This window comes from Thamnophis elegans, chromosome 16 (assembly GCF_009769535.1).
Source record: "Thamnophis elegans isolate rThaEle1 chromosome 16, rThaEle1.pri, whole genome shotgun sequence".
In the NCBI taxonomy this organism is placed as follows: Eukaryota; Metazoa; Chordata; class Lepidosauria; order Squamata; family Colubridae; genus Thamnophis; species Thamnophis elegans.
The window spans coordinates 34,927,387-34,940,943 of record NC_045556.1 but is presented as its reverse complement, the minus strand read 5'-3'; the positions used below and the strand labels follow the sequence as shown (position 1 = coordinate 34,940,943).

The following is a 13,557-nucleotide window of genomic DNA, read 5'->3' as shown; positions in this document are numbered from 1 at the left end:
TTCGGTTCTCATCCACCTCGAACAAAGAATATCAGAGTTGGAAGGGACCTTAGAGGTCGTCTAGTCCAACTGCCTGCTCGAGCAGGAGACCCAACACCATTTCGCACAAAAGCTTGTCGAGTGCTCTTCTTTAAAACCTCCAGTGATGGAGGAGTGACAACTTCTGGAGGCATGTCCTTCCACTGATTAATTGTCCTCACTTGTCAGGAAGTTTCTCCTTAATTTTAGGTTGCTTCCCTCCTTGATTAGTTTCCACCCATTGCTTCTTCTCCTGCCCTCGGGTGCCTTGGAGAATAGCTTGACTGCATCGTCTTTGGGGCAGCCCCTGAGATATTGGAAGACTGCTACCCTGTCTCCCCTAGTCCTTCTTTTCATTAAACTAGACATATTCCCAGTTCCTGCCACTGTGTTTCAGGCTGCAAGAGACTCTTATCTCTAAAATTGTATTTTCCTCTTCTTCTTCTTCTCTTGCTTCACCTTTTGTCATTTTTTTCTGCTTTTCTGCTCTGGGCTTTTAACCTTTAGGGCTTTTGCATCAGATATGCAAAAGAGGGGGACGGAATCTATCCATTGTTGAAGCTCCCTCAGTACATTTGCATGCGGCCATCTCCCAGGCTGATAGAGCAAGGGAGCAGAAAGTCCGGAAAAAAAACATCAAGTGGTTGTCCCCACAAGGGAAGCTGAGGAATATCATAGATGGAACTAGCTAGAGAAGACTCTCCCAATGGTGAGTGAGCAGGGCCTTCTTGTGGCAGCAGATTCGGACAGTGAGGAGGGTTGGGGAGGAGCATGGGCCAGTCCTGGAGTCTGGGGAAGGCTCTGATGAGGGCTCTGCGTCGGAGGCAAAGAGGAGGCCAGGGGCCGTCTGACAGTTATCAGCTGCCTTCGGAGTCAGACATCAGTGAGGCAGAAGAACAGCGGGAGCCTGTTCCCAATGTGCGCATGCGCAGAGTGGCCAAAGAAAGGGAGCAGTTAAAGAACAGGGGCCGACTTGGGAGGAAGGCCACAGGGGGACGGTGAATGGCCCCTCCCAGAGGAAATAAAAGAGGAGCGAAAGGGGAGTGGAGTTTGCAGGAGACCATTAATTCACTCAATTGGTACGTGACTCTCCGAGACTCCTTGCCGAGTTTTGCAGCTATCAGCCTGGCAGCTCTCCAAGCCAGATAAGGTCTGTGACTGTAAATCCTCCCTTGAAAGACTTTGCTGGATGTGAATGAGCAGAATTCACAGCAAATTAATAAAAGGGTTTTTTGTCGGGACCAGGAGTTGGCTTCACGCTCTCGGGAAGCCTCGGTGAGAACAGAACAGAGACGGGAGGAGAATTTCAACCAGTTCAGTTGATGATCTTCGTAGCCAATGGCGGGTTCCCTTTCTTCTCTTATCAGGAAGCCAAGTTATACGAGCTGGACTTTAAAACTTGGTGTGTAGGGAGATTTGGGTTTTCAGTGCTAAGGACGATGGCTTTGAGAAGATCCGTTTTTCTTATCAAGCTTAGCTTTGATGTTTAGAAGGGCGGTTAGTCCCAGTTCCTGGTTAAGCTGTAAAATGCTGATTGGGTTCACACCTTGCGTTAAAGCAGCTTCGTCTCGATCTCCCTTATGATCTCAAAGAATAACAGAAATCAAAACGCAACACAATTTGCCCAGTTAGGGAAGCCTGGGACCCAATACCGGTAGTCCTCAAATTACGTCCACCACCAAGGCCAAAATCTCCACCGCTCAGAGCGACAGTTGTTAAGTGAATTGTGTGGATGGCCCATAGAGAGCATGGAATGGTCCTTTGGATGGAGCCGATCCACGCTTCCTGGCTTCCCCTAACTATTGTCTATGTTGGCCAGAAGAAGTGATCGCTTTAGTTTGGTAAGATTTGGAAATGAGCCACTCGTTGGAGATCTAAGCCCACCCCACTTTGATTGCCTCTCTTATCCCCCGCTCATTTCCCGTTGACGGTTAGTTGGCCAGATTCTTGTAGAGAGCTGGGACGAAATGTTCTATGGGGATTCTCAGTCATCCAAAGTCTTGGTTGTCCCAAAGGTGCTTTTTCAAGAGACAACTGGACGTTCTCGTTTTTCCTTTGAAGACCTTTTGCTTCTCATCCAAGAAGCTTCTTCAGCTCTTCTTTTCTCTTCTTCAGTGCTGAAGAAGTCCGGAAAGATGAAAAACCAGTTGCCTCTTGAAAAAGCACCTTGGGGACGAAATGGGCCACCGTTTCTCCACGGCACAATGGCATCCTTCAAGTAGAAGACAGATGGCAAAGTCCTTGGTGCTCTCAGAGCTTGGTGGTTTTCTTGCAGACACTTCGTGGTCCAAATTAGGTAACATGCAGAGCAATTCCCGCATCCTTCTGGCCCTGATGATGTTACCTAGTTGGGTCATGAAACGTCTGCAAGAAAACCACCAACCTCAGGGTGCACCAAGAACCCCACACTCCTCTTCCTCCTCCTCCACAAACCCCACTCCCTTCTAGCACTGATAATGTTACCTAGTTGGGGGGAACAAAGGCACCTTTGGGTAGGTAGGGATGTTAACCAGGCCAGGTCCAGTAACTTTGGGGAAGTAGGCATGACTTCAGGAAGGGCAGCAAGGGCACAAAAAAAGAAATTGCATGGGTCCCAAGTTCCCAGGAACGGAATGGAACGGAAGGGGAAGGAAGTTGACCATCCTTGGAGTTCAGAACAGTTTCACTTCTTCCTTCCTCTGGCTTTCACTGGCTGGCTGAGAACATCGCTCGAAAGCTAATGAGAAGAAGAGGCTGCGCTCGAACCCTCCCCCTGACCTCAAGGTTTCAGGAAAAACGGCTTCTGCCTGTTGCGGGAATGTCCCCCATTGTCCTGCTGGACTCAACACATTCCTTGGCTCTCTTTCTAAACATCCCTTTCCCCTGCCCCCCCCCCTCTGTCTGTCTGTCTTTCTTTCTCTGTCTTTCTCTCTTTCTAAACACCCCTTTGCCCCCCTCTCTCTTTCTCTGTCTAACTCTCTCTTTCTCTCCCTCCCTCCCTCTCTCTCTCTCTCTGCCTCACTCTGTCTGTCTGTCTCTGTCTCTCTCTCTCTCTTGTGTTTCTCTTCCTCTCTCTGTCTCTGTCTTTCTCTTTCTCTTTCTCTGTCTCACTCTCTGTCTGTCTGTCTCTTTTGTGTCTTTCTCACGCTGTCTCTCTGTCTCTCTCTGTCTTTCTCTCTTTCTAAACATGCACACCTCTCTCTCTCTCTTTTGTCTTTCTCTTTCTCACTCTGTCTCTCTCTCTCTGTCTCTCTCTGTCTTTCTCTCTTTCTAAACACCCCCCCCCTCTCTCTCTCTCTGTCTCTTGTGTCTTTCTCTCTCTGTCTCTCTCTCTGTCTCTGTCTTTCTCTTTCTAAACACCCCTTTGCCCCCTCTCTCTCCCTTGTGTCTTCTCTCTCTCTGTCTCTCTTTCTCTGTCTCTCTTTCTGTCTCACTCTCTGTGTCTCTTTCTCTGTGTGTGTCTCTGTGTCTTTCTCTTACTATCTGTCTCTCTCTGTCTCTCTGTGTGTGTATCTCTCTCTCTCTCTCTCTCTCTCTCTGTGTCTTTCTCTTTCTCACTCTCTCTCTTTGTCTCTCTCTGTCTTTCTCTCTTTCTAAACACCCCTTTGCCCCCCCCCTCTCTCTGTGTCTCTCTCTTTGTGTGTCTGTCTCTCTCTGTCTCTCTCTGTCTCTGTCTCTCCCCTCTCTCTCTAGCTGACCTGAACCTGGTTGGTTGGTCAGTGTTGCCAACCCAACCCCTTAATTAAACGCGAGTTTCCTGTGCAGCCGGGAGGCAGCCAAGACAGAGAGCTATTGGCAGAGTTGTGTGCTTGTGTGTGTGTGTGTGTGAGAGAGAGAGAGAGAGAGAGAGTGGAAGCAGAAACTCTCTTGCAACAGACAGAGCTCAGAGACAGCCCGCAGGCCCTCAGCCAAACCTTAGCTGCAGCGCAACCGAGATAAGAGCCCTGGCAGGCGGGCGTGTGCAGATGGAGAAGGAAGCATGAGGAAGAAGGGAAGCAGTCTCCTCCCCAGTGTGCTCTTTTCCTCTTTCTTTCTCACACACATGCACACCGAGAGCAGGTGACGGGGCCTCTGAACCCGCAGCTGGATTCTCCCCCAGCCGCCGAAGCCGAGCCCTGAGCAATGGGACGGCTGGCATTCCTCTGCAGAAGGGAAGGCGCTCCCCGGCCGCTGAAGCTCCCCGAATCCGACGCTTGGTACAGTAAACGTCCTGCTTTCCTGTGGGTGGAGGGCGTGTGTGGTTTGGGGAGGGTCAGCAGTTGAATGGGATGGGAAGCTGTGAGCTGCGAAGGCTGCAGCTTGGCCACGGTTGGTGGGCGCTTTGGGAAATGGAGCCTTGTTTTTTTGGGGGGGGGGGGGGGGGGGTGGTCCTTGGTTCTTTGCTTGCAGGCTTCTCATCACCCAACTAGGTAAAAACATCAGTGCTGGTGAAGGCGGCTTGTGCTCTGTTCAGATACGGGTGTTAGCTTGGTGGTTTGCTTGCAAACGTTTCCTGACCCAGGGAGTGGGACTTTCTCTCTGTTTATATACAGAAGCTCTGATCTTGGTGGTTTGCTTGGAGGAGGAGGAGGAGGAGGAGGAGGAGGAGGAGGAGGAGGAGGAGGAGGAGGAGGAGGAGGAGGAAGAAGAAGAGAAGGAGGAGGAGGAGGAGGAGTACTGTGGAGTCCTTGGCATTCTCTGAGCCTGGTTAGTTTCTTGCAGATATTTCATGACCCAGCTAGGGAACATCATCAGTGCTAGAAGGGAGTGGGTTGTGGGTGAAGAGGAGGAGGAGGACTGTGGAGTCCTTGGCACTCTCTGAACCTGGTTGGTTTCCTGCAGACATTTCATGACCCAGCTAGGGAACATCATCAGTGCTAGAAAGAAGAGGTGTATGTAGAGGAGAAAGAAAGGGGGAGAATGAGGGAGAGGACTGTGGGCTCCTTGGTGCCCTCTGAGCTTTGTTGTCTTTTTGCAGATGTTGTATTACCCAACTAGGTAACATCAGCAGGGCATAACGGAGGAGGAGGAGAACTGTGGGGTCCTTGGTGCTCTCTGAGCTTGGTGGTTTTCTTGCAGGCATTTCATGACCCAACTAGGGAACATCATCAGAGCTAGAAGGGAGTGGGGTTTGGGAGGAGGAAGAGGAGGAGGAGGAGGAGGAGGAGGGGGAGGGGGAGGAGAACTGTGGGCTCTTTAGTGCTCTGAGCTTGGTGGTTTTCTTGCAGGCATTTCATGACCCAACTAGGGAACATCATCAGAGCTAGAAGGGAGTGGGGTTTTGGGAGGAGGAAGAGGGAGGAGGAGGAGGAGGAGGAGGGGGGAGGGGGAGGAGGAGGAGAACTGTGGGCTCTTTAGTGCTCTGAGCTTGGTGGTTTTCTTGCAAATGTTTCATCACCCAACTAGGGAACATCATCAGTGCTAGAAGGGAGTGAGGTTTGGGAGGAGGAGGAGGAGGAGGAGGAGGAGGAGGAGGAGGAGGAGGAGGAGGAGAAGAACTGTGGGCTCCTTAGTGCTCTGAGCTTGGTGGTTCTGTTGCAGGCGTTTCATCACCCAACTAGGGAACATCATCAGTGCTAGAAGGGAGTGAGGTTTGTGGAGAGGAGGAGGAGAACTGTGGAGTCCTTGGTACTCTATCTGCTTGGTTATCTTCTTGCAGCCATTTTATTACCCGACTAGATAAAACCATCAGCGCCAGTGAGTGTGACTCGCTCCCTGTTTATATACTGTAGCTCTGGGCTTGGTTGTTTTCTTACAGACGTTTCCTCACCCAACTAGGCAACACCATCAGTGCTTTGGGAGGTTTTGCTTCAAGGAACCAACTGGAGTTTTAAATATTTCATTTGGGGGGCAATCCCCTCCTCCCAAAAAGAGCCGGCGAGATGTAACCGCTAGCTTCTTTTCAGCCAATTCGGTTATCAGTCAGAGGCTGGTGAAAAAACAACAACATCTAGACATGACCAACTTTTAGGATCCAAAGGAATTGGGAGGATATTAGGAAAAGTTGATTAATATTCGGGAGGAGGAGTCCCGTTTTGGATTTCTGCTGAAACTTATGGGAAGGTCATAGCTCTGTTTCCATTTCACTTTCTGGAAACAACGGAAGGAGGCTAGGGAGGAGAGGGGCTCAATTTCGGGAGTGCGTATCCGCCAGTCCTCTTTGGAGGAAGTGAAGTGGCTGTGAAGCAGAATTGTCCCGTTTCCTGCCCCAAATTAAACTTTAAAAATAAAAAAAGAGTGGTGACCTTTGGATCTTCCGGCGGGAAACCCCAGAGTTCTTTCAAGGAAAGCCACGGAGAACACCGGATGTGCTTCTCCCAATGATCTCAAGAGCTTCTGCTCCTGCCCCCCTTTTTAATGGCGGCCAAAGTCACTGACTAAAACTTTGGGGGTCTTTGTTGCTCGCCGTGCTTGGTGGTTTCCTGGAGGACGTTTCGTGAGCCAGTTAGGGATCAGTGGTAATCAGGAGGGGGGGGGGCAGCAGCACTGATGATGTTGCTTAGTTGGGTCGCGAAACGTCTGCAAGGAAACCACCAAGCACCGGGAACACCAAGGACCCCACAGTCGTCCTCCTCCTCCTCCTCCTCCTCCTCCTCCTCCTCCTCCTCCTCCTCTAATTCTAATTCTAATTCTAATTCTTCATCTCCTCCTCCTCCTCCGTCTTCTAGCACTGATGATGTTACCTAGTTTGGGTAATGAAACATCTGCAAGAAAACCACCAAGACCATCAAGGATCCCACAGTCCACCCCCTCCTCCTTTTCCTCCTCCTCTTCTTCCTCCTTCTCTTCTTCTTCCTCCTCCTCCTCCACTCCTCCTCTTCTCCTCCTCCTCCTCTTCCTCCTCCTCCTCTCCTCCTCCTCCTCTTCTTCTTCCTCCTCTTCTTCCTCCTCCTCCTCCTCTTCTTCTTCCTCCTCCTCCTCTTCTTCCTCCTCCTCCTCCTCTCCTCCTCCTCCTCTTCTTCTTCTTCCTCTTCTTCTCCTCCTCTTCTTCTTCTTCCTCCTCTTCTTCTTCTTCTTCTTCTTCCTCCTCCTCCTCCTCCTCTTCTTCTTCCTCCTCCTCCTCCTCCTTTGTGAGACATCTGCAAGAAAACAACCACGCTTACAGTGCATCAAGGACCCCACAGTCCTCCTCCTCTTCCTCTTCTTCCTTCTCCTCCTCCTCCTCTTCTTTTTCTTCTCCTCCTCCTCCTCTTCCTCTTCTTCCTTCTCCTCCTCTTGTTTTTCTTCTCCTCCTCCTCCTCCTCTTCTTTTTCTTCTTCTTCTTCTTCTCCCCCTCCTCTTCCGTCTTCTAGCACTGATGATGTTACCTAGTTTGGGTAATGAAACATCTGCAAGGAAACAACCAAGCTTACAGAGCATCAAGGACCCCCCCATAGTCTTTCTCCTCCTCCTTTTCCTCCCCCTCCTCTTCCTCTTCCTCCTCCTTGGCAACCCAGCTTTTGAGATAGTTTTCTTCTGCTTCTTCATGGCCATGACTCATTTCCGATTCCAACAAACCACGTGTGGAGCCGAAGAAACAAACTGGGGGGAAAAAATGGCAAGGAAGTGAATTTAGGAAAACAAACTCTCTTAGTTAGAACTTTCAACTCATCGGCAATGCTGGAAGTTTTCATCTCTTGCAAAACCTGCTGGGCATCAATTTTAGGAAAGGGGGGGGGGTCCCCAAAAACCTGCATCCTGCACAGCAGGTGAAAGGCCAGAGTCACAAACCGTGCGAGATCCAACGAGGAGGATTTCTGCCTTAAATTTACACAGGCAAAGCAATTTTTTTGGGGGGGGGGAAATAAACGCCGTTTCAATAAAACGGAAATCAAACTTTGAGCCATTTGCGGTGTTGCAGGCTGTCTCGGCCGACGACCGCAACCGAGCCCTGGAATGCCCGTCGTTCAGCGAGGCACGGTGTCCCTGCTCTTGCCACGGTGGTTAAGCGCCGTCGCAACTTTGAACGGCCACTAAACGAGTCGCTACGTCAAGAACGAACGGCCCCTCACCTTTATTTTTTTTCCTGTTTTGAGAATTTAACGAGCCCAAATTCGAACGGATCCTTAGTCCCTTTCTCCTTCTGTACCGAAAGAGACAGCTCTGGGCCGCTGGCAATCCCAGAATGAGATACAACTGGTTTGTTGAGTTCTTCCAAACCGCCTCTCCCCAGCCCCACTCTCCAGGAATCCATGTTAATAATTATCGGGGCGAGCATTCTGAAGCAGAGAGAATTGCCCGATGCAATCTCGGCAGCCGGGAGATTGACGCAGGCTTTCACAAGCCAGCTAAGGGTGACCCAGTATAGGAGCCAGAGGCTTTGTTGGCACATGTCGGTGAGATTCCTGCGAAATTCATTGTCTCGTCGTTACAGACCGTGGAAGACAAATATATGTAGCCTTTATTGTCACCGTACACAACAAATACAACAAAGTTGGGTTATAGAAGATGGGAAAGAGGAACGATGAAGGGAAACAGCTCCGTCTGCCTTGCTGGGGTTGTTGAGTTGTGGCATGTAAGACACAGGGTGCTTGGGAGAAGCTGCTGCGCATGGAGCACACATGCATGCAGAGACCTAAGACGAAGCTCTACTTTAATGGATTCTAACAGATTAACTGAGTTGGAAGGGACCTTGGAGGTCATCTAGTCCAACCCCCGCCCAAGCAGGAGACCCTACACCATTTCTGACAGATGGCAGTCCAGTCTCTTCTTGGAAGCTTCCATAACTTCTAAAGGCATCTTTAGAATAGAATAGAATAGAATAGAATAGAATAGAATAGAATAGAATAGAATAGAATAACAGAGTTGGAAGGGACCGTGGAGATCATCTAGTCCAACCCCCTGCCCAAGCAGGAGACCCTGAACCATTTCTGACAGATGGCAGTCCAGTCTCTTCTTGGAAGCTTCCACAACTTCTAAAGGTATCTTTAGAATAGAATAGAATAGAATAGAATAACAGAGTTGGAAGGGACCTTGGAGGTCATCTAGTCCAACCCCCTGCCCAAGCAGGAGACTCTACACCATTTCTGACAGATGGCAGTCCAGTCTCTTCTTGAAAGCTTCCAGGGATGAAGTTCCCACAACTTCCGAAGGCAACGTCTGTTGATTGTTCTCACTGTCAGAAAATCCCTCCTTATTTCCAGCTTGAATCTCTCCTTGGTCAGTTTCCATCCATTATTCCTTGTCTGGCCTTCGGGTGCTTTGGAGAATAGCTTGGCCCCCTTCCTTCTCTCTGTGGCAGCCCCTCCCTCAAATATTGGAAGATGCTATCATGTCTCCTCTGCTCCTTCTCTTCACTAGACTAGCCATGCCCAGTTCCTGCAACCGTTCATCGTATGTTTTAGTCTCCAGTCCCCTAATCATTTTTGTTGCTCTTCTCTGCATTCTTTCTAGAGTCTCAATATCCTTTACAGATTAACAAAGTTGGAAGGGACCTTGGAGGTCTTCTAGTCCACCACACCCCACCCAAGCAGGAGACCCTAACATCATTTCTGACAGATGGCAGTCCAGTCTCTTCTTGAAAGCCTCCAGTGATGAAGCTCCCACAACTTCCGAAGGCAACTTCTGTTCCTTTGGTTGATTGTTCTCACTGTCAGAAAAATTCCTCCTCATTTCCAGGTTGAATCTCTCCTGGATCAGTTTCCATCCATTATTCCTTGTCTGGCCTTCAGGTGCTTTGGAAAATAGCTTGACCCCCTTCCTCCTCTCTGTGGCAGGACCTCAAATATTGGAAGACTGCTATCCTGTCTCCCCTGGTCCTTCTCTTGCCTAGACTAGCCATGCCCAGTTCTTGCAGTCATTTTTCATATGTTTGAGCCTCCAGTCCCCTCATCATCCTGGTTGCTCTTCTCTGCACTCTTTCTAGAGTCTCAATATCCTTTACAGATTAACTCACCTGTGTACTCCCAGAGCTACCCCAGCTGGGCTGCAGAAATGCAGCTGACCAGCAGAGGGCAGGGAAGACCATCGAATGGCCATCCAGATGTTTGCCAGCCTGGCAGGCCTCTCTCTTTGTTGCGAGATCTTAGGGAGAGGAGAAAGTGAGCCCGTCCTGGGCAGCCTCAAGGGAGTGCTGCTCTATCACAGGTGCCAGGTCTTGATTGCAAGGGAGGCTTCAGTCGGAGTGCTAAGCTCCTGAAAGAGCTGGTCCCCTGCAACCAACTTTGGAAAACCATCGAGGGGTGGGGAGGAATGACAGAAACAGTGTATTCTAATCCATTTCATTCTTTCTCTTCTTTCTCTCTTTCATGTGTCCATCACTTCAGAGAGAGAGAGAGAGAGAGAGAGAGAGAGAACAGAGATCGATCTATCTGTCTGTCTGTCTATCATCTATCTGTCTACCATCTATGTATCTGTGTGCCTGTCTGTCTATCATCTATTTATCTGTCAGTCTGTCTATTATCTATCTGTGTCTCTGTGTCTATCTATCATCTATCTATCTCTCTGTTTACCATCTATGTATCGGTGTCTGTCTGTCTATCTGCCTATTATCTATCTATCTGTCTCTGTGTCTATCTGTCATCTATCTCTCTGCCTATCTATCTATCTATCTATCTATCTATCCATCTGTCTGTCTATCATCTATCTGTCTATCTATGTCTATCATCTATCTCTCTATCTACTCTCTATGTATCCATGTGTCTCTGTCTATCTCTCTCTGTGTGTTTACTATCTATCTAATCTATCTATCTATCTATCTATCTATCTATCTATCTATCTATCTATCTATCATCTATTGATTTATCATCTATCTATCCATCCATCCATCCATCCATCCATCCATCCATGTGTCTGTCTGTCTCTGTCTGTCTGTCATCTATCTATCTATCTATCTATCTATCTATCTATCTATCTATCTATCTATCTATCTATCTATCTATCTATCTATCTCATCCATCCATCCATCCATCCATCCATCTATCCCATCCATCCATCTATCCCATCCATCCATCCATCCATCCATCCATCCATCCATCCATCCATCTATCTATCTATCTATCTATCTATCTATCTATCTATCTATCTATCTATCTATCTATCTACCCTCACAGCTTCAACCTCAAACTGTCTACCATGGACCTCACCCCATTCCTGAGAGCTCCGTAAAGGGGGCGTGCATAAGCGCACCAGCCTGCCTTCCGTCCCTGTCCGACTGTCCCCATTTACTTGTACTCATTTCTTTCCTTCACGTCCACGTTCATACTTATACCTGTCATCTCGTCCACGTTCGACAAACTAAATAAAACAAATGACAATTAAAAAAAATAAATAAATGTCCTTCGCTCTCTCTGCAGAACAATCGAACCGGCAGGAAGACGTCGCGATGGAAAGCCGGAAGAGCCCCGCGAAAAGTCCACAGAAGCTTTCTTTGATGTCCTCCCCAGTGCGGGCTGTAGTTCGCCTTCGGAGGACAGCCCATGCTTTAAAAAAATGCTACTTGCCCGGAGAGAAACTTCTTCAGAGGCAGCTTTCCCTGGGGAAAAGCAAATTAGCCAGTGTCTCCAACCAAGCATCTTTCAACAGTTCCCAGTATTTCACTTTCGACCCTGCTGGCCCGTTCTCGGTGGCCAAGCCCAAACGGCGTAAGAAGAAAACAACGAACCCCCGAGTGTTATATCCGGAGAGCTCGAGGAAATACCTGCCCACCGAGCACCGGAGCAGAGCCACCAAGTTCCTCCTCTTGTTCGTGGCCATCATTTGCTTCCAGATCCTCAACGCCATCGAGAACCTGGACGACAACCTCATGAAGTATGACCTGGATGGGTTGGAGAAGACCATGGCTCGGGAGGTTTTCGGGCAGCCCGTGGTCATCGAGAGGGTCATGGGGTTGCTGAAAGACTACCTGGCCACCCACGTCCATAACAAGCCGTTAGTCATCTCCTTCAACGGCCCGAGTGGCGTTGGCAAAAGCCATCTCGGTTGGCTTCTAGCCAAGCACTTCCGGTCGGTGATGGGACCCCGTTCCGTGCTCCATTATTTCACGATGCATCACTGCCCTGCGGAAAGCTCCGTCTCCACCTGCCAACTGGAGCTATCGGAGACCATCGGAGACATGGTGGCTCAAGCTGAAATGGAAGAAATCATCCCTGTGTTTATCCTGGACGAGGTGGAATTCATGCCCGACACTCTGTTGGAGACTCTGGGTGGGTTTTTCCAGAAGAACCAGACGAACGAGTATCTCAACGCTGTCTACATTCTCATCAGCAACCTGGGTGGCGAGGAGATCACCCGCCACTTCCTCCAGAAGGTTTCCGACGACTCGTTGCAGCCTCCGAAGGATCTGGAAGAGCTTCAGGCCGCTCTTCGGCCCCTCCTGAGTGAGGTCCACCCTTTCTGGACTGGGGTGGAGATCGTTCCCTTCGGGTTGCTGGAGAAAACCCACATCTTGAGCTGCTTCTACGAGGAGATGATGAGCGAAGGGATTTACCCCAACGCAAGTCACATCGAAGTCTTGGCCGGCCAGCTCAGCTATTACAAAAAGGCAGGGAAGGAATTCGGAAGAACTGGTTGTAAACAGGTGGTCGGCAAGGTCAATCTCCTATAAGGATAGAGGCGGGCAGTCCTTCACTTACGACAGTGAACCATCCAAAGTTGGAACGGCACTGAAAAAAGTGACTTGTGACCATTGGTCACACAACCGTTGCGGCATCACGCTGGTCACCTGTGATCTGGCTGAGGCTTCCCCAGAGCCTGAAGCCAACTCCTGGTCCCGACAAAAAACCCTTTTATTCATTGACTGTGAATTCTGCTCATTCATATCCGGCAAAGTCTTTCAAGGGAGGATTTACAGTCACAGACCTTCTCTGGCTTGGAGAGCTGCCAAGCTGACATCTGCAAAACTTGGCAAGGAGTCTCAGAGAGTCACGAACCAATGAAATGAACTAATGGTCTCCTGCAAATTCCACTCCCCTTTCTCCCCTCTTTTATTCCCTTTGGGAGGGGCCATTCACCGTCCACTTGTGGCCTTCCTCCCAAGTTGACCCCTGTTCCTTAGCTCTTCCCTTCATCTGGCCACTCTGCTCATGCGTACACTGGGAACAGGCTCCAGCTGTTCTTCTGCCTCACTGACACCCAACCCTTGGAGTCAGGTGATCAAAGCACCAGCCGGGTGCTAAGTGCCCATATTTCGATCACATGACTACAAGGGATGCCACAACAGTTGCACGTATGAGGACTTATAAATCACCCCCTTTCCCTTTCCCCATCGTAACTTGGAATGGTGGCAAAACGAAGGATTGTAAGTTGAGGGCTACCTTTTATGGGGGAAAGGGGGCGTGGTGGAAGGTGGGTGAGGCTGAGTGGGTGGGGTTAAATCAAAATGGGTGGGGCTTCAAGAGCGAGGGGAATAAACCGATCCTTCCCGCTCTCCCCTTGTTCGGACACGGTTGTTTCTGCAAACCACGTAGCCGAGAGCCACAATAAACAGAATGTGATTCATGTCGGTTTGTCTATTTCTTCTGGAGCTGCATCTTTCAGATGTGACCAGTGAAAAGGGTGGCCATCCTCCCAGTTCATCCAGTGTAAGATTCTTTCTTTGGCCTTGGGGGATTATCTCTTTAGCAGAGAACAGCCACAAAGATGATTAGGGGACTGGAGGCTAAC

The 13,557-nt window shown here is 49.5% G+C and overlaps 1 protein-coding gene across 2 annotated transcripts; it reads left to right on the top strand.

Annotated features, from left to right (window-relative positions):
• The first annotated feature begins 590 nt into the window (after nt 1-590).
• Nucleotides 591-12,717, top strand: TOR4A (torsin family 4 member A). 2 transcript variants are annotated; one of them, XM_032233538.1, is made up of 2 exons: nt 591-727; nt 11,250-12,717. In XM_032233538.1, the coding sequence occupies exons 1-2, from the start codon at nt 697-699 to the stop codon at nt 12,497-12,499; spliced, it is 1,281 nt and encodes a 426-aa protein (XP_032089429.1). In that variant the 5' UTR covers nt 591-696; the 3' UTR covers nt 12,500-12,717. The 2 variants fall into 2 exon arrangements, with proteins under 2 accessions (XP_032089429.1, XP_032089430.1); XM_032233539.1 differs by lacking the exon at nt 591-727 and adding an exon at nt 3,614-4,193.
• The last annotated feature ends 840 nt before the right edge of the window (nt 12,718-13,557 follow it).